The sequence below is a fragment of the Xenopus tropicalis genome, chromosome 3 (assembly GCF_000004195.4).
Source record: "Xenopus tropicalis strain Nigerian chromosome 3, UCB_Xtro_10.0, whole genome shotgun sequence".
NCBI lineage: Eukaryota > Metazoa > Chordata > Amphibia > Anura > Pipidae > Xenopus > Xenopus tropicalis.
Genome location: NC_030679.2, coordinates 78,381,687 through 78,406,723, shown reverse-complemented (window position 1 = coordinate 78,406,723; position 25,037 = coordinate 78,381,687). Strand labels below are relative to the sequence as shown.

At 36.1% G+C, this 25,037-nt stretch overlaps 1 protein-coding gene across 5 annotated transcripts in view; it reads right to left on the bottom strand.

The window, feature by feature from the left end:
- Positions 1-25,037, bottom strand: part of phtf2 (putative homeodomain transcription factor 2) — a 63,005-nt gene that overhangs the window by 5,749 nt on the left and 32,219 nt on the right. For 3 of the 5 annotated variants that reach the window (XM_012960015.3, XM_004913028.4, XM_018092326.2), the window contains 13 exons: positions 24,066-24,135; positions 22,993-23,151; positions 21,257-21,422; positions 19,750-19,914; positions 16,474-16,687; positions 13,846-14,004; positions 12,875-13,093; positions 10,893-11,021; positions 9,469-9,741; positions 8,561-8,692; positions 2,769-2,855; positions 1,811-1,966; positions 1,218-1,313 (listed from right to left, as the gene is read on the bottom strand). In XM_012960015.3, the coding sequence (XP_012815469.1) occupies positions 1,218-1,313; positions 1,811-1,966; positions 2,769-2,855; positions 8,561-8,692; positions 9,469-9,741; positions 10,893-11,021; positions 12,875-13,093; positions 13,846-14,004; positions 16,474-16,687; positions 19,750-19,914; positions 21,257-21,422; positions 22,993-23,151; positions 24,066-24,135 (2,025 nt within the window). Of the gene's footprint in view, positions 1-1,217; positions 1,314-1,810; positions 1,967-2,768; positions 2,856-8,560; positions 8,693-9,453; positions 9,742-10,892; positions 11,022-12,874; positions 13,094-13,845; positions 14,005-16,473; positions 16,688-19,749; positions 19,915-21,256; positions 21,423-22,992; positions 23,152-24,065; positions 24,136-25,037 lie in introns of those variants that run through there. The other 2 variants (XM_012960016.3, XM_031899026.1) reach the window with 2 other exon arrangements.

The following is a 25,037-nucleotide window of genomic DNA, read 5'->3' as shown; positions in this document are numbered from 1 at the left end:
AGCTGCCTGTGCAGAATAGTCTTTGCATAGTGTGGATGACAACCTTTCTTGGCAAGTGACTACACTGTCTTTTCCCTGCTGATTTCATTTCCTTGGACTAGTGCATATGCTATGTGTTTACATAGCTTGCTAAATTGCCATAATTTTTTTCCTCTGCAGCAGAGGCTGCTGAATTTCATGTGGCAAGGGAATTTATGATTCGAAAGTAAGGACCCTTTGGTCAGAAAGTGGCTGATTTACTGATAAGCCACAAACTAGTAGTGCCACTACTAGTAGTGGCATAAAGATATAGAGGTAGATAAAGATGAGGCCAGAAAGGCTAACACTTCTCTTGCTCAATGACAGCCTGTGTGGGGGTCTGAGTTTGCCCCATTTAGTGCATTCTCTGTAGGAAGGCACCCCTAATTTTGACCACACAGCACAGCATACAAGATACAGTTAACTAAAGCTATCTGTAGGATTAGTATTTTATTTTCCAAAATACTATAAACAAATGTTGATGAAAGGCTAAGGGGCTGATTTACTAACCCACGAACGGGTCGAAATGAGTCCGATTGCGTTTTTTTCGTAAAGATCGGTATTTTGCGATTTTTTCGGATGTTTTGCGATTTTTTCGGCGTCTTTACGAATTTTTCGTTACCAATACGATTTTTGCGTAAAAACGCGAGTTTTTCGTAGCCATTACGAAAGTTGCGTAAAATCTTGCGATTTTTCGTAGCGTTAAAACTTGCGCAAAAAGTTGCGCTTTTTTCGTAGCGTTAAAACTTACGCGAAACTTCGCACCTTTTAAGTTTTAACGCTACGAAAAAGGCGCAACTTTTCGCGTAAGTTTTAACGCTACGGAAAAATCGCAAGATTTTACGCAACTTTCGTAAAGGCTACGAAAAACTCGCGTTTTTACGCAAAAATCGTATTGGTAACGAAAAATTCGTAAAGACGCCGAAAAAATCGCAAAATGTTCGTTTTCAAGTCGGAACTTTTCCAATTCGGGTCGGATTCGTGGGTTAGTAAATCAGCCCCTAAGAGTATCCAGTTAAGAGTATCATTTAAAAATATCCAGTATCTATAAAGAAAAAGTGTTTGGTTGGAATAAGAAATGAACTAGGTAAAATAATTACTTATTCAAATTATTATAAACTACAACCACCAACATTTTTGCTGCTGGAATGCAGCATTCCTTTGATTAGCACACTTATGTACCCATGACTGAAGAGTACCTTAAGCAACTTTGTAGCCAGTTTTAAGACATTGTTGACAAGTGTCAGCTCCTCCTTTTTGTTTGGTTTCTTCTCCATTTTCAAGTACAAATTGATCTGTAAGTAAAATGTTTTATATTTTAAATTGTGGTTACAGCTGAAAAAGACTCATACAAAAGACTCGACCAGTCTCTTGAATTTGGCCGAATCCTGCTGAAAAAGGCAGAATCTTTGCCAAATTCAGATCTGAATCCTGGATTCGATGCAGGTATTAAACAGTCACTGCATCTACAAAGGGCATTTGGCCTTTATATTGGTATGGAACTCCCTGTGACTTCTAGCATACCTTGTCATACATATAATATACCACATATATTTAATATTTGTATTCAGAAAAAACAACCTGAAAGACCAGTAACATTAAATGGTTAAAATTTAGCATTTTATTTTTAACAAAGTTTGTATCAGTTGATCAAATGACAATAAATAAAGTATGCCCACTCTTTAAAATAATAATAATAAATATAAAATACATTTTCTTAGTAATTTTTTTTTTTTTTAATTATTTTAATTACAATACTAAATATGCAGGAATGGAATGATGACAGCTTTACCTGTTCTGTCAGTAATATTGAAGTATTGCTGTATTTTTTGCTGGTTTCTGATCCAAGTGTAACAAATCTGAGTAAAAAGAGTGTTAATGAAATGCACCATATAACTAACTCCCAGTTGTACTGACAATCGAGGAAGGTCTCATGAACATGAAGTAGCTGAAAGACATAATATAAGCGAAAAGGTTTTAGGTAGACAAATGATAGGTATGATATGGATGTATTTTGACTTGGGGTTTACTTTTCTTACACAAACAAAATTCCCAAATCCTTTAAATAGGCAACCATATTTTCTAGTGAAATAACACTAAAATAGTTTAAAATGACACAACATGGAAACATACTCCCAAATCCTTATGAATAACAAAATCTGAAAGCAGATGGCTGGCATTTCTTACTTACTTACTCTATAACCGGTTTTGCATAAATATACTGAAATGTCACAATGGTCATTAACCTAACTTGACTCTCTATTCAGATCTATAGCTGCTTTTGGGTCTTTTGCCTCTAATGATCTGTCCATGGATTATATCTAAAATGCTAATTTTCTCATGTCAGAAATGCACAAAACATTGATCTTATAAAGTACATTTTGTGGTTTGTGCCCAATGAAACCCTTTCCCTTTTCTATTTTTAAAAGCAGATACCAAGGTAGCAAAGTTTTGTAAATACCCCACAAGAAGGCTAATTTAATGACTAATTTTAGTATTTTTGCTTTGTACAATAAGTGGGTGCACTTTTTAATCTGAACATAAATCCTGACAAATAAAGTACAGGTTTGACCTGCCTCTTAAAAAGATTTTATGCAAAAAATGTATATTAAAGCCAGTAGCTCCAACCTGTCCTAACCGGCAATACAAAATGTCTCTAGCACGTCTAATTTCATTGTAGGTCTGAAAAGATAAATCAGTGTTGGAGATTTCAAGAAACGAGGAAAAAAACATCAGTCTCGTATGCTCACCTGAGCGCAGCAGATAAAAACAACTGAAATGGTCAATAAAAATGCAGATGAAACAATGACATCAACTGAACGCTGAGGACCTCTTCGCTAGAAAAAGAAAAAAAGCAGCAGTTACCTTTATCTGTTACATGCATTAGAGCAAAGCATTTTTAGGCCATTACTTAATTCTGCTTGAAAAGGGCAAGGGTCCTGTAACAACTAATAGTTCAATATCTAGAGTGGGTCTGCTTCAAGGTTTGCTGTTCCTAATAGCATAAAGATTTGAAAAAATGACAAATAATTAAAGAACAGGGAAATTATCAGAATGAAAAACAACATAAAAGATTCAATAGCATAACACGGAGGCAGAGGACAACATACTTAATTAAACTATGGACTCCCGTAGGCACAAAGGACCTACACATATTCTGAGCCTTCCAAACTGCCATCTCTCCACACTACAGTCTGCTGCTAGTATTCTCCTCCCCTCATCCAAGAGTACTGGTCCCATTACTGCTGAAATTATTATGAAGGTCTCTTATGACTTTTTATCATAACTTTTAAAGACCATTCTTCCTTCCACCTCACTACATCTCTTTTCTTATTTTTCTATACATTTCTGGCCTACTCCTCTGTTACTCTTACATTCCTGGCCTACTCCTCTGTTACTCTACCCATGTTGACTGCAGTTTCAACCTGAAAACCTTTCTCTCTTGCTGATCTTTCGTTCAACTGAATTCCTCTGCTATTCCTATCCTATTCAATAATTTCAGTAAGAGCATTGACATAACATCAGACATTGATTATCATTAATGAGTCAATAACTCTACCACTATTTTTGCAGCACTTATTACCCACCCATTTAAATGAAAAAACTCTGAGAGGCAAGGAACTCCTTTGTCTCTAACACTTAGAGCTTAGTAATGAATGAAACTATGTTTGTATTTATAAACATATTTTCTTGTTTTATTTATTTATAATTATAATGCACAGCACTGCATATATAATCAGTGCTATAAATAACAATATAGATACATATGCACAATATATAAGTGATTTGGAAAGCCCCACATCTCTCAAGCTTGTCAATACCAAAACAGTTTTATGTAGATTCCAGACTTGTAAAGATAAAAAACTTACAGCAGTACAAAGCGGAATTTTATATCAATGCTAAAAAGCAAAACCAAAACATGCTGTAGATTTTAGGATCAAAAAGACCTGGTTGGGAGGTTTCATGTACTTTAGTGTGGAATTTTTGGCCAAGTCAAAAACATGGTGCTTGAAGCATCCCCATGTGCTTTTACCCTTAAAGGAGAAATAAACCCTAAAAATGAATATGGTTAGAAATGCCATATTTTGTATAATAAACTGACTGCACTGGCTTAAAGTTTCAGCATCGCTATAGTAGTAATGACATTGGTCTTTACAGTTGTCACAGAAGCTCCCCATCTTGGATTCTGTTAGAACTGTCCAGGACAGTGCACATGCTCAGTGTGCTCTGAGCAGCCTTTGAGAAGCTAAGCTTAGGGGTTGTGGCAAAATATCAAGCAGAAAATGAGTTTTTTTCTGTCATATACGCTGATGCTATAGGGCTAATTATTCTATTCTATACAATTCAACCATGGCCTCAGATCTGTCATGTAATGTGAATCTGAATGAATTACTAATCAGCTTTTTACTGTTACACTTAGATTCTACATACACAGTATATTGTGAGTTGGCCCCTAAGCTCAGGTAAGTGACAGCAGCACAGAGCACGTGCAGTGAATCAGCAGAAAAGAAGATGGGGGCTACTGGGGCATCTTTGGAGGCACAGATCTTGCCTGCTAAAGGGCTGTGGTTGCCTTGGGCTGGTACAAAAGCACAAAACATAATGTACAACATTTCTAACCTACTTCTTTATTTAGGCTTTAGTTCTTCAAACTCTCATTCAGGGTTTCATTTAAAAAAGAAGTCTGATACATAATTCCCATACGTGTTCAGAGGAGAGAAAGATATTAGAGAGAATTCTCTTACCTAGACGAAATGCAAACTGTAATTTCAAGTGCGCTTACCATGTTTAGCCCTACAATGCACTGTTTTCGCAAAAATTCTGGTGCCATTGCAGACGCAAATGCACAATTTTATTTACATCTGGGGACAAGACTATCGTCTAGGTAGGAGGTTTCCATTCTACTTGGCTGACAGAACTCAATAACCTGAAGAAACTGATTTAGTTTTGCCTCTGTGTAGTTGGCTTGTGTAACATATAGGGCTTTATAACAGTCCTCAAATACACTTGCTATCTCCTCAGGATCTGATGTGGATGCAGTAGGGGCGGTTCTGACTCTGGGGATCAGCATGCTTTAACTAAGTAGGGGGGTTATCTTTTAGGGTTTTAGCAACACATTAAATGCAGGACGCCATGGAAATTTATATCCACTATTTTTAGTTTGGCCTCTACATGCCACATACATTGGTAATGTCAAATTGACAAAAAACACACTGGCATTTATAGTTGTTATAGGATGTGTTTTCTTTGTACCAAAAGACACATGAAGGTAAGATGCAGTAAAGTGCAGTCTTTAATATACAGGTATGGGTCCTGTTACCCAGAATGTTGGGGTTTTATGTAATTTGAATCATCATACCTTAAGTCTTCTAAAATCGTACTCTCTACTTGATGCCAACTAAGATATAATTAATCCTTATTGGAGGCAGAACACTCCTGTTGAGTTTATTTCATGCTTAATTTATTTTTTAGTATAGACCTTCTGTTAGCAGATAGCACTAGAAAAAAAATTACTATACTCTAAACAACGGGGGTTTGACCTGGGCGATAAGAATAGTAAGACTCTGGCATACATGGCAAAGCTGACTGACCCAATTACAGTAATTCCAGGCATTAGAACCCCAACCCAAGAAATAGTCACAGATCCCATAGCTATGGCCAGCATGTTTGCAGAATACTTTAAGGAGATTTACTCCCCGCAAACCTGTACCTCCGAGACTAACTTAGAACAATTCCTGGGATCCGCTGAACTCCCCCAATTGTCACCTGCAGAGGTAAAACTCCTAGACAACCCACTCACTAAAGCGGAAATTGACGCAGTTATTGCAGACCTCCCGGCAAACAAAACCCCTGGCCCAGACGGACTACCGGCTGCCTGGTATAGATAACTGGCTGATCAAATTACCCCCAAGCTCCTTGAAACGTACACATATGCATCACAAACAGAAGAACTCCCCTCCTCATGCTACAATGCAATCATCACACTAATACTCAAGGATGGGAAAGACCCACACTCATGTGAGTCCTACAGACCTATCGCTTTAATCAATACTGACACAAAAATACTCGCAAAAGTACTAGCAAACAGACTCATAAAAGTAATTACATCTCTCATCCATCCTGACCAGACAGGCTTTATGCCGCATAAGACCACATCTATCAACCTCAGGCGACTATACACACACATTCAACTCGCACACCAACGTCAAACTGCTGGGGCAGTAGCCTCACTAGATATAACCAAGGCGTTTGATTCTGTCAGTTGGCAATACCTGTGGCAGGTGTTGGAGAAACTAGGATGCGGCCCTAGGTTTATCTCATGGGTCAAACTGTTATATAAGAAGCCTGTAGCGCAAGTCAGGGTCAATAACACACTATCTGAAGTATTTGAGTTAAAAAGAGGTACCAGGCAGGGATGCCCCTTGTCGCCCCTTCTATTTGCACTAGCCATTGAACCTCTGGCAGCAAAAATAAGGCAAACTCCCATGGTCAAAGGAATTAAGATTGGTAACCTAGAGGAGAAAGTGGCACTGTATGCAGACGACGTACTACTCTTCCTTGCAGATACCAATCTCTCATTACAAACCACTCTAGAAATACTGGAGAAATTTGGTAGGCTAAGTGGTCTATGGATAAACAAAACTAAATCCATAATTTTTCCACTGGGGAGTCAAGCTACAGGAGATAACTCTCCCGCGCTCACACTAGTATCCAGATTCCGCTAACCTTGGCATCATAGTCACAACAGACCCATCACTGTACACTAATGAGAATCTAGAGCCCATCCTAGTAAAATTCAAATCAGTAACTCCTCATTGGAACAAACTACCGCTGACGCTATGGGGAAGAGTGAACCTCTTTAAAATGCTATACCTGCCCAAATTCTTATACCCACTGTGGAACTCACCGGTGTATATAACTAACCAGTTTTTTAAAAAACTAAACAGTGAATTAATTTCTTTCATTTGGGCCAATAAAGCCCCAAGAATATCATGGCTCACACTCACTGCTCCAAAAGAAAAAGGATGGCTTGCTCTACCCCACATACAAAATTACTATTTTGCAGCCCAACTATCCTATATACACAACTGGTTTAACCCTGACCGCAGTAACTCATTAACTGCACTGCATGCAGCAATTATGGGCTCCCTAGAGGCCATACGCAACCTGCCATACAGACGACAGGCTGATCTTCCCCCTTTACCCGAGGTACTCACCACTCCTAGAAAAGTCTGGGTAAAGTTACAAGCTAAGGTCCGTACCCCTCTTTCTCAGTTATCAGGCAAAGCGCCCCTATGGAGGAACTCAAACCTACCACACCTGAGAAACCTAGTTGACTTCCAATATTGGCCACAGTTAGGAATCAGACACCTAGACGACCTACTGTTTGAAAATTGTTTTGTATCAATAGAACAACTGAAAGTCAAATTGAATGTGCCCAATATTCAGTTTTTCCGTTACTTCCAACTGAGACATGCTTTTCATTCCCAGTTTGGGACCTACCAACTCGCACCCACACTACTGTCATGAGAAACTAGACTATGGGCGTTAGACCCTACCAAACTAGTTTCCCAGCTGTATAGCGTAATCCAAACCTCACACCCAGCTCCATTTGACAAGGCCAAACGCAAATGGCTGGCAAATGTACCATCCCTGGATGAGGACCAATGGGACGAAATAACCGATAGCTTATACGACTTCCTAATATCACTTAGAGATAGAATGATCCAGTTTAAGATGATTCACCAAATATACATTACCCCTCTGAAACTTAAGGCCATGGGGAAATTAGAAAAATCCAAATGTGCGAAATGTAATATGGCAGAAGTAGGTTTCCTCCACTTGATCTGGGATTGTCCCAAAGTACTAACGTATTGGACAGAAGTCACCCACTATATAGAGGAACACTTGTCTCTTCCTGGCATCAGGTCCCCCGAAGTATGTTTGTTAGGAATAATAGATGAATTAGTACCCCTTCAAAAATCCAGAGCATTACTACGCTCCCTTGTGTTCTATGCAAAAAAGGTAGTAATAATGAAGTGGATGAGCCCCATTCCTCCCACAATCCAACAATGGATAGAACTAATAAATGGGACACTACCGCTGATCAAACTGACATATAATGCCCGGGGCGCACCTGGGAAATTCGAAAAAATATGGGAACCCTGGCTAGATGCCAACCCTAATATTTCTCTATCGGATGATTAATCCACAAATAACCCCTGGTGTACCTTGACAAGTTGATACCACATGGAGTCTTATTTCAAAATTGTCACTAAATACGTAACACAAATAACTGTACACAACAATGATGTAAGTGCCAATTCACTTTATTGTACCTGTTTTTCTTTTCTTGTTTATTTTTGTTTGTTTGAAAATGCTAAATAAAAACCTTTTTAAAAAAAAAAAAAAAATTTTTAGTAGACCTAAAGTATGGAGATCAAAATTACTGAAAGATCCCTTATCTGAAAACCCCCAGGTCCCAAGCATTTTGGATAACGAGTCCCATACCTGTATAAACAAAAGAAAAGTAACCACATACCTTTAGGTATGATCGAAGAGACAGCCACATTTTGATATTCTCAACTTTTTTTAGGCGGAAGTGTGGAACTTCAGACTTTCGGGCTCTTCTTGCAGATGTCAGATGGCCAAATAATTTGGCAAATAATAATCTCTTAAGGAAAAATAAATTAATAAATGAACGTTTAGGATAGAAACATGATATTTAGAATCCCTTTTTTTTTTTTATTTCTTGGCATGCCAGGATCTGCTTTTTGCTCAATTTTATTAAAATGCAATTGAATATAATTACACACTGAACTTAAAAGGGTTTAAAAAAGCTCAACAAAGGAAATTTTATAAACATGAATGATAATGAAATGCTTACCACACTGTGGTGTATTGCAACATGCTTTAAAAACAGCTTGAATACATATTTGCCAATAACAAGAATATTTAATTTGTTGCAGTTTTGTTACTTATGATATATGCATTTGTAACATTTGGTACAATTGTATGCAGAGAGAAACAGAGCCAGAAGGATGCCATAGGGTGCTGATACTTGCAGGGTTTCAATACAGGATTATCTAAAGGCATAATGCCTTAAAGGGCCCCTATCATGAAAAAAAATGTTTTTTGGGGGAAAATTTAATAAACCAAACAAATTCTGTTTCTGAGCACATTCCTTCTATATTTAGAGGAGTATAATGCACTGGCACATTCTTGATTTTCACAAAATATGTTTCTTTTAAGGCATTATGCCTTTCTCTTTATGATACACACCAACAGGCAATAAGTACCAGTGAAATCAATCTTGGTAGGATACAACTCAGTAGTAGGATATTTACAACCTACACATGGTATTAAAGCCTGGCATGAGAAGCTAACGTCTATTGCAAATACTTCACCAGTTAGTATAAGAACACTTACTAAAATTTAGATTAAACCTACCTGCTTGTATGTTCTTTCTGCCACACATAGCAAGAAAAAGAAAATCCAAACAAGTGACACACGAACCACAAAACTAATAAGCACCAGGGAAATGACCATAATGTCAGTGTTGGAGCCAAAGGCAATACTGTACAGTTCTGATGCAGAAAGTGTTGCTAATTGTTCCAGGTCCTTGGACTCAGCCAGCCGAAATGCAAATGGTGTTAAACCCAGGATAAGAGAGATAACGTTTCCAAAAATTTGATATCCAATGCCTGGGTTATAGCTGTTCACCTGAAACAGAAGACAAGTATGTAGTAAAGAAAAAAAAAAAAAACCCCTAAGATTTATTTAAGACATGAATTCTTTACTCTCTGAGACTAATTTATACCTGGATTTTGTACTACTTCTAACCTGCTCCTAGAGCAACTTTCTTTGGTGGAAACTGTAAGAGCTTTTTAGTTTGTACCATTAAAAAAAACAAGCCCACATCTACATACTGAATGCAGGGGAAAAAAAAGAGACTAATTGAAGCAGAAATGTGACAGCTGAACATTAAGAATAAGTTATCCTAGCAACCAGGTAATGGTTTGAATGAGAGACTGGAAGAAGAATAGGAGAGGCTCTGAATAGAAAGTAATAACAACAAAACTGTAGGCTCAGGAACAAAAGTTTTCTGATTGCTGGGTTTAGGGCTCTGGCACACGGGGAGATTAGTCGCCCGTGACAAATCTCCCTGTTCTCGGGTGACTAATCTCCCCGAAATGCCATCCCACTGGCAAAAATGTAAATCGCCGGAGGGATGGCATATGCGGCTGCGCGATTTCAGTGAAATTGCGGAAGTTGCCTTGAGAGGAAATCTCCCCGAGTGCCAGAGCCCTCAAGGACCCCAACAGCGAGATAACATTCTAAATTGCAAGTTCAAAATATGCAGAAAAGTAAGAAGGCTATTTCAAATAATATTAAAGATAAAATAATCAAGACAAATTGAAAATTGTTAAAAACAGAACCATTTACAGAATGTTAAAACTTAACTCAAAAGTAAACTACACTTTTTTCCTTTTTATTTGCTTCCTTTAAACATGTAGAATAGTACATATAAAAATACAGCATTCAAAAATAATTATATGTAATAATTATATGTAATGCAATATTAAAATCTACCCAGTAAAGCTTAAAGTTTAATTCGAAAACACTGGAAAATGTAAACTCTAATGGAACAAACATGTGTACAAATAAATGTCTTTATCTTGTACTAATAGTCAGCAGTATGAAAAGGTTAGAAAGCAATAATTAACAAAAAAATATATTTAGATTGTTCATGCTAGAATCCACAACTGTAATTTTCATGACAGTTTACAGATATTTTATGTTTTAAACCAGTCAATAAAATGTAACTGAAAAAGTCACTGTTTAGAACTAAATTAGCAGAAATAAGTATATACCCTGTTCATAATCATTCCACTGATTTCCAGTACAGACATGTCTGCCTTCTTGCAGTCATTGCCCTCCCATACAATAGCACTGACTTTTTCAAGCCCGGGGTTGGTAGTGTGAAGCCAAGGAGAGTGACTCTGTTAAGAATAAAATATTTAAAGAAGTAAATACACATGTACTTGGGACTTGTCACTTTAAAGAAATACATTTAAAGATGTCAAAGGAGCACAGTTGGGAGGGAGGAAGGTGGCTTATTGTTTATTTATAATGAAAAAACACATCAAAAATAATGAAAAAGGAAAAAGCTAAATAACAGATTCATAAAGATCAGAAATTTATATTTTTTTAAAGAAATTAATATTTAAATGGACATTACAATTATTTATCCTAATCCTATACTGTAACGAAAGAGGTGGCTGAATTTTAAAATATTAAAATTTGCCTTCTGGAGAGAAAACACACTTTGAATACAAGTGCTACAAGCGCTGTAGGTATCGGGTAGCGTGGAGGGGGGGGGATGGTGCGAGCACAGGTGTGTGGTGACCTGGGGGGGGATTGTGGGTGTTTGGTGCGGGGGGGCGGGGTTTGGTAATCCAAGATGGCGGCCGTGATACTGTGCAGTTAAAAGGAAGTTAAAAGGAAAATTTGGGGAGAAGTATTATTTTAAAAAATAAAGTTGTCGATCTGGTACAGGAAAGGGGGCTCTACAACATATTAGGTGCTATAGTAGAAGCCTTTCCTTGCTCTTTAAGGGTTTTGGGGGAAAAAACCTTAGTTAAGATATTTTTCCCAAGTGGGCTTTCTAAAATAACAAGGTTTTTTTCCCTTGAAATCCATGTAAGTTCCTTAACTCATGCAAGGTTTCCTTTATGACTGCTCGAGTTAAAAGGTTTCTTTTAAATTAAATAATTGTGAAAACTCACCAAACTAGAATGTGTGCTTGTTTGTTAAAAAAAACTTTATTTCAGCATAAACTGAAATTGTGGTAAAAACCTCAAACTTATAACAATGATATTTCTGCCCCTAGTGAATATTTGAAGTGTGGCCATCACCAATACACTGCTCATAAACCAGCTTGTAGCCCATTTAGCTTTATGAGAAGTTTAAAGCATTTGTTCAATAGGAAGTGCCATTCTTTTCCACTTATGGTAACTTAAGCATAAATCAAATATACTGACTAAAATTTTTCAGTGAAAGCGAAACAGCAGTTTGCCTTACAATATGAAACTATTTCAGAGTGGTTTGATCACCACAGTCATCGAGCATAAAACAGAGAAATTCAAAAGACTCGGCAGCAGAGGTCTCCCTATAGCTGTTACATGTGTTTCAGACACAGCGTTTCCCTCTGATATGAGACAGGCACAGAAGGGCACTTTGACTTCTGCAGTTTTCACAACACCTAGGGGCAGATTTACTAAAACTTTAACATTTGTCATTTTTTTATTTTTAAAAATTCAAATAAACTTATTTCCAGGAACGACTGACATTTACTAACAAAGTATGAACGGAAAAAGTACATGCGGGAAGAAAAAAAAAAGTTGAGAAAGTTTTGAAGCAAAGGAGGTTCCTCTACGGAAGGGAAGGGACATCTGCTATTGAGTAGATGATCTTGTTTTAGCTGGCTAATTGTCGGATTTGGATTTTTATTTGTTTCATTGCATAGTAAATCTTAATTTAGGGGAAAAAATTGACCTTTAGTAAATGGCCCCCCTTGTCTGACAGTAGCCTAAGGGAAATCACTCCTGACACTTTGAGCCCAAAAACACAGCATCCTTTCAAAGGTTCACACTTAGCAATTTGATATTATGTTACTGCTATCTACCAGAAGTAATTTGCTAACATAAAAGAGGGATCTCTCAGCAAATGCTTTTATTCTGGTGATGATAGAAATAAAACTTAAATCTTTCCTTTGGAGATTTATAAGTAGTAATACCTGCAATTTTGCAATATTATATATATATGCATATTTTAAGAAATAAATATGAAAAACCTGTTGGAAAGGGTCATCTCTGTATTCCCTTTTCATGCATAGGTTGCCATGATTGCTGTCTAGGTCTGTTTCACTACTGCAGGAAGTGCGACACTCAGTACAGTGCAGGAGATCCTCCCAGAGGACATCTTCTGTTTCTGATTCTGGCCTGGTGCTTTCAGAATCTTGTCTGGAGCTAGAACAGCGAGAGCTGCAACTAGTTCCTGATTTTTGGATGTCCTGTAAATGACATTTGTAAAAGAAGGGGTCAATGGCAGGAACTGCAATTTGTCTGTTTGAAAGGTCTTTTAGATCTTCAGGTCTTCCTGATAATGCATTTTTATCCAATAGGTAACTCCCTTAGAGAAACTGAAACCAGAAATATATTTGTGCTGCTGTAATCCATTAGTTTTAGAAATGCTAGCTGACATGGTACAGAGGGGACAGTCAGGTTGACTAAATAGGTTTAAGCAGACATATTAGTGAAAAATTCTCTATATGACCTATAGGTAAGTTGAAATATACAGGTATAGGACCTGTTATCCAGAATGCTTTGGACCTGGGGCTTTCCAGATAAGGGATCTTTCCATAATTTGGATCTCCATACCTTAAGACTAATAAAAAATCATATAAACGTCATTTAAACCCAATAGGTTGTTTTGCCTCCAATAAGGATTAATTATATCTTAGTTGGGATCAAGTACAAGGTTCTGTTTTATTATTACAGAGAAAGGGGAAATCATTTTTAAAAATTAGAATTATTTTCTTATAATGGAGTCTATGGGAGATGGCCTTTCCGTAATTCGGAACTTTCTGGATAACGGGTTTCCAGATAAGGGATCCTATACCTGTACTTGATGAGTAGTTTTGTTAGTGCTGGCATCACTTTAAAATGTTATCCATTAAAATTTAAGCCTTTATAGTGCACATATAATATATGATCTGTTTTCCCACCTGTTTCAACAAACCCTGTTCTTTTGTGCATGACATACCTCTGCAGGATAGTGCTTTTTGTAATTGTGAGGTTTTCTATTTCTGATTGCACTGTCACAAAGCGACCGGTCCATATTACGTTGTGTTGTATATCCTGTGCTTGGGTCATCTTCACTTGAGACTTCATCCGAAACATTAACCACAGCTCTGTGAATGTCCTTAAAACAATTTTTAAATACTTTAGATGTTTTCTTTAAAATACAGTTAGGAGGCACTAAAGCTTAAGAAGTAAGCAATACATTTTATTTTAGGCTTCTTTAATAACCAAGGGCAATCACAGCAACACACACAATCAATTGCCTAAGTCTAGGGACTGACTGAAAATATACATTTTAAATACAAGACTAATACATATTTAACTCACATTAGACTCACATTCTGTCAGACACTGGAAAATATTGCAAGTGTATACAATCCTTAAAAAGTTCTCTCAGGCATAAGATTCCATTTACATTAAGTCCTTGTACTGTATTTATGAACTTCTATTTTTCTGTTGAACTCATACCATACTGACCACTATTTTGACACACTTAGAAAGACTCAGAGTTTTGCTTTTGGAAAAAAAAGTAAAATAGAAAAAAAAATCTGGTTGTGGTTGTGTTGAGGAAACATGGCCATTAAACACATCCAGTTAATTAAAGTAGCTATAAAAAAATCTAAAATACAGGGCAGAGGTGAAAAGCAGGAATGATGAGCCAGACAAAGAGGCAATTCAGATAAAATAAAATGATCTGTTTAAAATTTGTATCAAAAAAAGCATATTTGTGATTGTAATTTATTACATTGTTCATGAGATAATTCTGCTTGTTTCCTGCCTTTGCATCAAATTGAAAGCTGCCTGTGAGTGCTTCCCCGGTATCCCTAGCTTAATTCGTAACTGTACATGTTCTCTCTTACTATTTTTAAGACCAAAAAAGTAAATGCCAAATACTCTAAAACCCAGACCAATCTGCAAGGAAGTAATTCAGTAAAATAATTCAGTAATATACCTTGTTTAAAAACAAAGAATTTGGATTTATAATGCGATCTACTAATTTAATTATGCATCCTGCAACCTGTCTGTCAACTGCTTATTTCCTCCTCATTTTTGCTTAATCATACCATTAAAGCAAAATAAAAAGGTGTGGTATGATCCAAAGGATTGGGAACCCCTAAATCTCAATAACAGATATCTTATAACCTAATAACAATATTTATACATGATTAAGGTGAAATAATATTAATAGCATTTATCCATAACCCCAACATAAACAGTTCAAAACTCCTGCTGCCAGGAAAATAGTGGAAATGTATGTAAACTGAGTAGGTAAAACTTTGACTGTCCAATCACTCAGTGAGGTAAATAAGGTAATGTGTTTTGTTAATGGCTAACAAAAAAAGTATCTGCGGAAAGCACAAAATAGTAACAGAGGTAGATTTGTTTTATTAACATTATTATTAAGGTCAGAAACAGCACTTTTTTAATGAAATGGGAAAAGTTAATAATGGAACTAAGGCTATAAACCTGTCCACTCAGGAACTGTATGAAGGAGTTCTCAGGTTTAGGAAAAGCATCATCAGCACATAACTGAAAAATAAGTAATCAAGAAGTTGGTGCAACCGATATAAATATATACAAATGCAGCATTGAAAAAAAAAACTGCAGTCGGTTCACAAAATAAGTAGAAAACTAAAATTAAAAAAGAAACATGGCCTTTACAAAAAAAAACAAAAAAAAAGTAACAGGAAGCAGAATCAGCAAAATGAGGTTACTGAAATGTATACTTGCATACGTGGGTAGCAAAGGCTCTCTTTAAAGTGATGCCTAAAATTCCAGCGGTTTCCAGATGTCTAAAACAGCTGCATCTACTCCCTAACACAAGGGGGAAGAAAGGGAAAGGATATCTGGAAATAAGGCAAGAGTACTATTTAAACGTATGGTACATTTAAAAAACTAAAAAAAAAAAAAAAGGATATTTGGAGTATTGCACAACTCCAGTAAGTGGGATAGAGGCTTCCCACCAATATAAGCTTTTACTTGTCTGGAAATGGGGGTATTTCTCAAAGAGATATGGACACTGCCTTTCTAACTAACACTGAACATTGGCACCCCAGGACCAAATGTCCTGGATATTGTAGAAATTGCAAAGCTACAGGATTGCAGCCTGACAGGATTCTTACCAGCACCCTTATCCGGCAGAAACTAGTGTTGATCCAAACTTCCCTCTTTACCTGCCAACTGAAGTAGAGAGTTACGAGAAATGCACTACAGTTAAAGCAAATGCAGTGATGACTGGGCCCTTTGCTCTGAAAAGCGAAAACAAGCATTTCAGAGTAAACGTTCACCTGTTACTGCCTTGTTTTAACTAGAAAACTTCCCAAATAGCTTTACAGGAAGTGGTGATAGGAAGGGACATTTTTTACAGCCACCTGATTGAACTGGCAGTTAGAACATCCTGAGTGAAATCAGTCTTTGTGCAGAGGTTGGAATAAACAGTGTTGGATTCCCTTAATTACGCCCATTTTGATCTGGAGTAAATTCAGAAACTATATCTCCATTATTCTAAAAGAGATACATTGATACCACCATTCAACATATTTTAGCTGTAAATTCACCATGTGGGACAATATAGCAGAAGATAATTTACCAGTTTTGTTTTATACTTCATCTTTGTTTGCGCTGGGGGATTCCTGTTTTTTCCAGTGCCCCACATTGGCTCCTCTGAATGAAGTACTTCACAGACAGGCTCATGAGATTGAACGCCATCTTCACTACTTTTACCAGTCAGTCTCCCTTCAAGCGAGACGTAACCATTGTCAGTTTCTGTAGATTTGTCACTGGAATGTTTTGTTTTCTTTGAACTAATGTAAGAAATGTAAAAATACTAATGTTATTTAAAACATTAAAAATCAAAGTTGAAGTAATTAACTATTTAACACAATTTTGTTACTAGTGGATCAAACATGGCCCAGAAAAAAACAACAAGTCTCATATTGCTTTGGACTGCGGGCTCCTTGATTTGTAAGAGGAAAAAAAAAAGAAACATAATTTTTTCACAAATGTGTTATATTTTTATTGTAATCAGTACACTCCTCCCCCACCACACGCACATAATAAAGATATACCAACTGTGTCTATTTAGTAACTGAGAAAGATTTATTTAAAGAAAGAAATCATATTTTTATTTGCTTTGTTTTCTATTTAACATGTTGCAAACAACTACCCATTCAATTCTAAGATCTATAATTTTTTTTCTTTAGTTTTTCATGAGTTTGGTCACAAAGACAAAGAAAATAACGGCATATTCTAACTAATATCTCACAATTTCTACAACATGCAATTTTAGAAGAACAGACTAAATAATTGATAAATGGTTATAGGGAATTATTATTGTTGATAATACATTAAGATTTGTGGACAGTACAGAGAGAAGTTAAAACCTAAGGCTGATGTCAAACTTGGGGTATGGCGTATATTTTCGGCAAGCAGAACAACGTTTGCCGAAAAAAACGCTATACGCTTCCTACCTGTGCCTGCACCCAAATGAATGAGATATGCTCGGGTGCAGGCACATGCAGCCGATATCCGCATAAAAACGCGAGAAAATGCAAAGTCTTTAAGTGTTTAAGATTAAAAACGGCACATGGCATTTTGTCATGCACAAATGTTTGAAATGCACACCTGGACCTCTAAAATTGCAATTAGTGCCCAGTGCACAGCTTCTGGGGAGACAGCACTCCCCTACCACAAGGACAAGAATTAGGTACTGTCACTCAAGGCAATGCAAGTGGGGGACTAGCCCCTCATTTTAAAGTAACACAATGTTTCGGGCTGAATGAAGGGCATGCCCCCGAAACGTTGTTACTCTTTTCGTTACCGAGGTAATCCGCATTGTAAAACCTTATATGACACAAGGTATCACATAAAATGTGGATAAGTCTGTGAAATGTTACATGCAGTGATTTCAAGGGGAACAAGAGTCAGCTTGTGGGACCACTAGTGACACAATATTTCAGGAGAAAAATATGCAATGTATACGGTAATATGAAGTACATGAAGTTGCTTATTTATACAATGCTTTTATGTTCCTTAATACCACATAAATGATTTGAAAATGGGACTGTTAATCATGTCCAGCCTACATACACTGGTTATGAAATTAAATATTTTGGGGAGAGGGGTGGAACCTTCGAGGTTCTGGTTCACACCAACAATTTAAGAAAAATAGGAGTGAGTTCCTGAACTCAATTGTATTTTCTTCAAATTCTTCACAAAACAAAAACTGTAGTACCGTGTTAGCCAGTGTCAAAAAATTCTTCAAATTCTGAAGGTTTATAAATCTACCCCAATGCGACCATGACTTAGAAAACTAAATTTAATCAGCTAATTAACTATGTAATTTAACTATGTAGTAATTTGTATCTATGAATTTCAGGACATATTACATATGTACCAAGTATTGTTTATACCTGCCTTTCTTTATACAAGTGATTTTAAAAGGCAAGGAAAGTCCAAAAGATATAATTTACTTGGTTACTCCAAGCAAGGTACTGATGAGCATGCTTCAGGGTAAAAGTATGTAAAGAAAGGAGATTGTAGGAACTCCAAAGATAAATGGGGGCTGTAACTTAGTAATTTCAGTCTTGGAAAGCAGCACAGCAATCCTGCTACATTTGAGACATATTTGCTGGACTTTAATGCCCTTTTTATAACAAAGATATACATATCAAGTGGAAAATATCTAGCAGAAAATACAGAACATTCTGTCTGTGATAGAATTGCTCCACTCTTGCCTTTAATATGGTATCAGTGATCTCATTTCACTAATAGAGTAAACACAGATATAGTAACACTGAAATATGAAAACTATTTCTTACATTTGTAAGCTTAATTTAAAAATTATCAAATCAAGTTACATACAATAATAGAAGTGAGGGTCGCAGATCAATATTTTTTATTGCACAGAAGTTTAACACCAAGCAACAAACATTAAAACACAAGACAATTTGTGTGCTCAAAATATTCCTAATAAAGTCGACATTAGAAAATTCAAATTAAAACAATTACCAATTTTTTAGAAATGAATTTGTGGAAATGTAAGTTCAGAAGTCTAGATCCCTATGATAATCATACGCATACTTTAATAAAAAAATAAGCCCATACACATACTTAAGATTTGTATGAGGGAAATGTGATATTTTTATTATAGAAATAATGCCTTTTCTACTTTTGTAAGCCTATACCCCTGTAGAGGTACACACTGCATAAGACCTAACAACTCATACCGGTTAGGACATGTAAAAGCATAAAATAATTAGTAATCTAGTCAATTTCTCTCTTTTTCAGAGTGCAGTTTGCAAGAAAGCGCAAAGTTGTCTGCCTGTTTACACAATTAATAACTTCTCAACTTTATCAGAAAGTTTAGAGCACAGTAATAAAATGTAAGAAACCATACATTACTTCTTCTGGTTGGTTAGTCTTTCTTTTCTAGGCACAGACATAAGATGAAACCCTTCACCATGAAATATGCATGATTGCTTGCCAGAGCTGCAGTACATACATTATTTGTTTTGGAGGGATTTTAATTTTTAAACAGGTACAATTTCGTTCAGGATCAATTACCTAAAAACAATTCCACTAATGTGCAGTCTGAACTACAGTGATACTTTGCAGCCAAACCAAATGCTTTTTTCATGGTTCTTCGCTAACATAAGTTTTCTGTCATATGCAGAATTCTACATTGTGTTAATGTACAGGGAAGACACTGAGTTTTCTTGCAATGGTGCTTTATACAGGTGCTATTTCTGTATGAAAGAGTTTCTGTCATGTGCAATGCACAATATGTATGTGTTAATATGATGTTATCGTTTTCCAGAGAAGAAATATTGCATGTTTCTGAATAAACAAAGTGAGTTATACAAACCCCGATAAGAAGAAAGCTGCATGCAAGATATCCCTGAAGACTGTGCCAATAGTGTAAGAGGTGCTTGTACCGTAGCTCTGCAAAGTTCCCTCTTGTGTATTATCAGTAGTACTAGAGCCATCACCTTCCCTATGCACTTCCAAATGTGCTGCTTTTCTTAATTTCCTTCAGCAGAAAAAATCAAAAAGTTGAAGGATCTTTATTGTCGACTTTCCATTGTTAATAGGAAATTACATCTTTTAGTTCATAAAATAGCATTAACATTGCAAATGGTTTGCATGAAGACATTAAAGTGGACAATATCTGAAAGGTTTTTTTTTTTTTTTTTTTTTTAAAAAAAAAAAGGTCATAATATTCTGTGTTGGAAGCAAGTCCCATTTTCCCCCTTTACCCAAAATCTGGAACCTTGGGAAGTGTTATTTAGTTTGTAAAGGGGCAGGACAGTTCCATTGAAGTACAGATATAGGACCTGTTATCCAAAATGCTTGGGACCTGGGGTTTTCGAGATAAGGGATATTTCCGTAATTTGGATCTCCATACCATAAGTCTGCTAAAAATCATTTAAATATTGAATAAACCCAATAGGATTGTTTTGCTTTCAATAAAGATTAATTATATCTCAGTTGGGATCAAGTACAAGGTACTGTTTTACTATTACAGAGAAATTAGAATTTTTTGCTTATAATGGAGTCTATAGGAGATAGCCTTTCCTTAATTCCTTAACTTTCTGGATAACAGCTTTCCGGATAAGGGATCCTATACCTGTATGTAATTTTCTCCAATTAAATGTGAGATTTCTTTTTTTTAAACAGAAAATTTTGACTTGAAACAAGAAACTGAAATGAAGACATGAAAAAAATATTCATTACAGGTATGGGACTTGTTATCCAGAATGCTCCGGACCTGGGGTTGGATAAGGGGTCTTTCAATAATTTGGATCTCCATACCTTTAGTCTACTAAAAAATAATTAAAATATTGAATAAACCCAATAGAATTGTTTTGCCTCCAAAAATGATTTATGATATCTTAGTTAGGATCAAGTTTAAGGTACCGTTTATTATTACAGAGTAAAGGGAAATTATTGAAAAAAATTACAATTATTTGCTTACAATGAAGTCTATGGGAGACATCCTTACCTGTACACACTGTTAAAATTTCTCCAAAAACCTATTTCAAATATTGTAACATAAATTATATTTTCTATAGTACAAATCTGTTTTGTACCTTATCAATTACACACAAAATAGAGATAGATGCTACTATTTACTGATCGGAGATTAAGTTACCAATTACCTTAGCTTACAATAAAATGGGGAAATATTTTATATGTCTCCATGTACTATAAAATGACACGTTAATCTTACACATGAACAAAAACAGATCTGCAGATGCCGCAAATGTTTTAGCACACAAAATGTTAAAAAAAACAACCGTTTGCATCAAAGATCAGCCATTCTTTCAAAACATCCTATGCATGCACAAGACTGGTCTTCTGGTCTTTTTTACCTTCTTCGTTTTCCACCTAAGATAGGAGGTGATTTAACAGTCCGTGTTGATACAATCTGACAATGCACTGTTCCAAGCAAAAGCATCAAGAATATTGAGCCAGTGACCTCAGTAAATGGAACATTGTGGGGTCCAGGAGTAATGATGAACAATACTATTGCAGCAACTAAAAAAAGAATAGATAGGCTTTTTGTACTGTGGATAACTTTTAAATCAATAAAGTACGAGACAAGTACTGAACAATGCACACTTACAGGTTACATAAACAGACATCTGTATTGCAGGTAAGTCCATAAACTTGCATGCACAAATGTTTCCTTTAGGGTGAAGACACACAGAGCTACTAGTAGCAGATATTTTTTCATGGCTACTAAATGCCAGAAAATACCCTGCCATAGGCAATACTGAGAATTGCCTCTGCTAAAACAAATGTAGAGACAATTATCAGTAAATAAATGATCAGCATCGTATAATTTAGTAGCCATTAAGTTCCCGACTGGGACATATATGTTTTAACTTTTAAACAGGCTTAGCCCGAGAGCTATGGAGATATCTTCATTACAGTTTTATGGTTTTATGCTATGCCATAATATAACAAACACCCAGTATAAGTTATAGTCCAAATGGATCCGGCATTGTGGTAAAGGAGTTTTGGGTTACTAGATCCATGGTGATTCCAATTGGCTATATATAAAGTAAAGCAACTGAACAGTAGTAAGGTATTATATATCCCCTGTTATTCCTGCTTATACCTACTGCTATATGTAAAGGGTGAAATTACGCTGTATTTTAGGTGTGCCTCTATTGTGTGGGAGCCTACACTGCTTTAATTTAAGCGTTTTATGTAGAACGTAACCATTTCAATACACGTGTTACACGGAAAAATAAAGTAATATATGTTTTTTACTTATTGCATGTGATTCTGTGAAAAGCGCCAACTCTAAGTTAATTATATTAATTTAGTAGCCACGACAAGTAGCTGCTACTAGTAGCTCTGTGTGTCTTCACCCTTACTATTTCTACTACCACTACTTTCTTTTTGCTAATTATATTAATTTAGTAGCCACGACAAGTAGCTGCTACTAGTAGCTCTGTGTGTCTTCACCCTTACTATTTCTACTACTACTACTACTACTACTACTACTACTACTACTACTACTTTCTTTTACTAAATTTTTCTTTTGAAAAATCCCAAATCTTTATCATTTCCTCTTTAATGCCAAAGAAAAATACACATGCCTTGTGCAAGTTGCCTGATGCTAACTAATCAAGCATTAATACTCATTGGTATAATTTTGTTGATTTTTTTTAATTTATTTATTGACTTGGTGACATAAAAGCCACTATCACTGTATACCTTCCACATATACAGATGTTCCTTCTAAACAGACACCTGGGCTGTTCCTACTTTCCAACTCTGTTTCCTAGGGAAGTTTTTGTGCTGGCCAATACCATTTGGCTAAAGCTGGCCATACATGACTAGATTTTGTTATGAAGTACTATGGGTATTGGATTTTTCAGGTATTGGGCATATTTGAAAATATCATATGCTAATGTACCATGTCAAGGTGCATTAGCAGATGAGGAAGAAGAGTCTTCTTCACTTCCCACTGTTTGCCTGACAAATCAAAGTATTTGAAAGGAAAGTTTCTATCATTCTGCCATGTTGCTTAACCCATGTAATTCAAAATGGCTATACTTTTTAAAAGAGAAGATGAAGATTTTAAATACTCTACCTTGGAGTAGGTATAGAAGAAACAGCCATGAGAATATGACCCTTGATGTCACTTGAAGCCACCAACTAAAGAAGAATGGAAAAAATACAACTCTAACAATTCCTTTTCTTGTAAGAGATGTCCAAGGACTTTCGGGCTTTGCTTTAGCAAATGCAGAACCTATAAATAAAAAAGAATGAAGCAGTTTGTGAAGGTATGGGGGCAATGTCAATTACTTCATTGTGATCCCCATCTTGTTTTCATTATATATATTACTATTGTACTATATACATTTATTTTTATATTATATTGTATTGTGTACTCTTTTTTTTTTGCGAAAAATTATAGAAATACAGATGTATTTTGCCTTATCTCAACATATACATAGCTTGCTGGCTGTATATGAGCAGAGAAAACATGTCTAATTGCATAAAATTAAACCCACAGAGACTATTCTGTAACTAGCTTTAACTCATGGCTAACAATTAATTGTGCCAAATCTGTAGGATTGTCTGCTTTATGACTTACAACTCCCAGCAACAGTCTAGACAATGACCATAGATTAGATAACTGTCTTATATGCCTAGACATCATATGCAGTGTACATTAGCTCCCATAATAATATACTGCAAAGCCTTATTCATAGGAGAATTGTAAAAATGCTTCCTTTCCTCAGCCTTTTCACTGCTAAATTACACGCATCCTTTGTAGTCAAAATAAGTGCAATATATTATCCTTCACTGGTATTTGAATCTGGAATACTCTACACAGTTTAAGACCTGCTCCCTCAAATAACATTTTCTTCTTTTGCAGGAAATGCTTTTTAGAGAAAGGCACAATATACCACCGTGGAAGTACCTGTTTTTGCTTGTGGGACACTTTTCCCACTTCATAATGGATCCTCAGTATCCAACTATTCTTCTCAACCCAAATGTGGACGGTACCTTGCATAAAGTACTGTAACTGCTTTTACTCTTCATGGTAACAAAACAGTAAGTTTATCATAATATCAGAGTGTGATAAGGCATTATGTGTAGAACATTAACTTACTTGTGTCACATTTATTTGCCCAAATACTTAACATATAAACCTACCTCTGACAAGATCAACATCAATAAGATCTGGTTTAACATGCCCTGTTTTCTTTGGTTTGTTTCTTAAACCCTGTTTAAAAAGAGAAACAAAGTTGTTTAAATAATGATGTTGGTAAAAATAGTTAACAACACACATATCAGGAACTGAAGTTGACAAAAAGGCATTAGTGACCATGAATACAAATTGCACCCCAGAGGCACAGTATATCATGCATAAATTTGGGAAAGAGAAGGCACAACCAATGGAAAACATCTTAGATCTAACAACTATATTAAGAAAGAAGGCCTACCTAGTTATATATGGTTAAAAAAAGGCCAGAGTCCATCAAGTTCAACCCTTCCAAGTGAACACAGCACACACAAACCTATACTGACAACATAAATACTAAATGTAGATATTAGTATCACAATAGCCTTGGATATTATGCTTGTTCAAGAACTCATCCAATCCCCTCTTAAAGGCATTAACAGAATTTACCATCACAACATCACTCAGAAGAGCATTCCCCAATCTCACAGCCATTACTGTGAAATACCACCTACGTTGCTTCAAATAAAAGTTCCATTCCTCCAATCTTCAGAGGTGGCCTCTGGTGCGCTGATCGTTTTTAGGGGAAAAAAGAACATCCCCTATCTGCCTATAATCCCCTCTAATGTACTTGTACAGAGTAATCATGTCCCCTCACAAGCACTTTTTTTCTAGAGAAAACATCTCCAACCTTGACAGTTTAACCTCATGTCTCTGCACTCTCTCCAGCTCATTAATATCCTTCTTAAGGACTGGAGCCCAAAACTGCACTGCATAATCAAGGCGAGGCCTTACCAGAGACCTATTAAGAGGCAAAATTATGTTTTCATCTGTTGAGTCAATGCCCGTTTTTATACAAAACAGCCCTTTATTTGCCTGGAATTAGACAACTTGTTATCAACAAAAATCCTCATATTCTCAATTAAGGATACCCCCATCACACT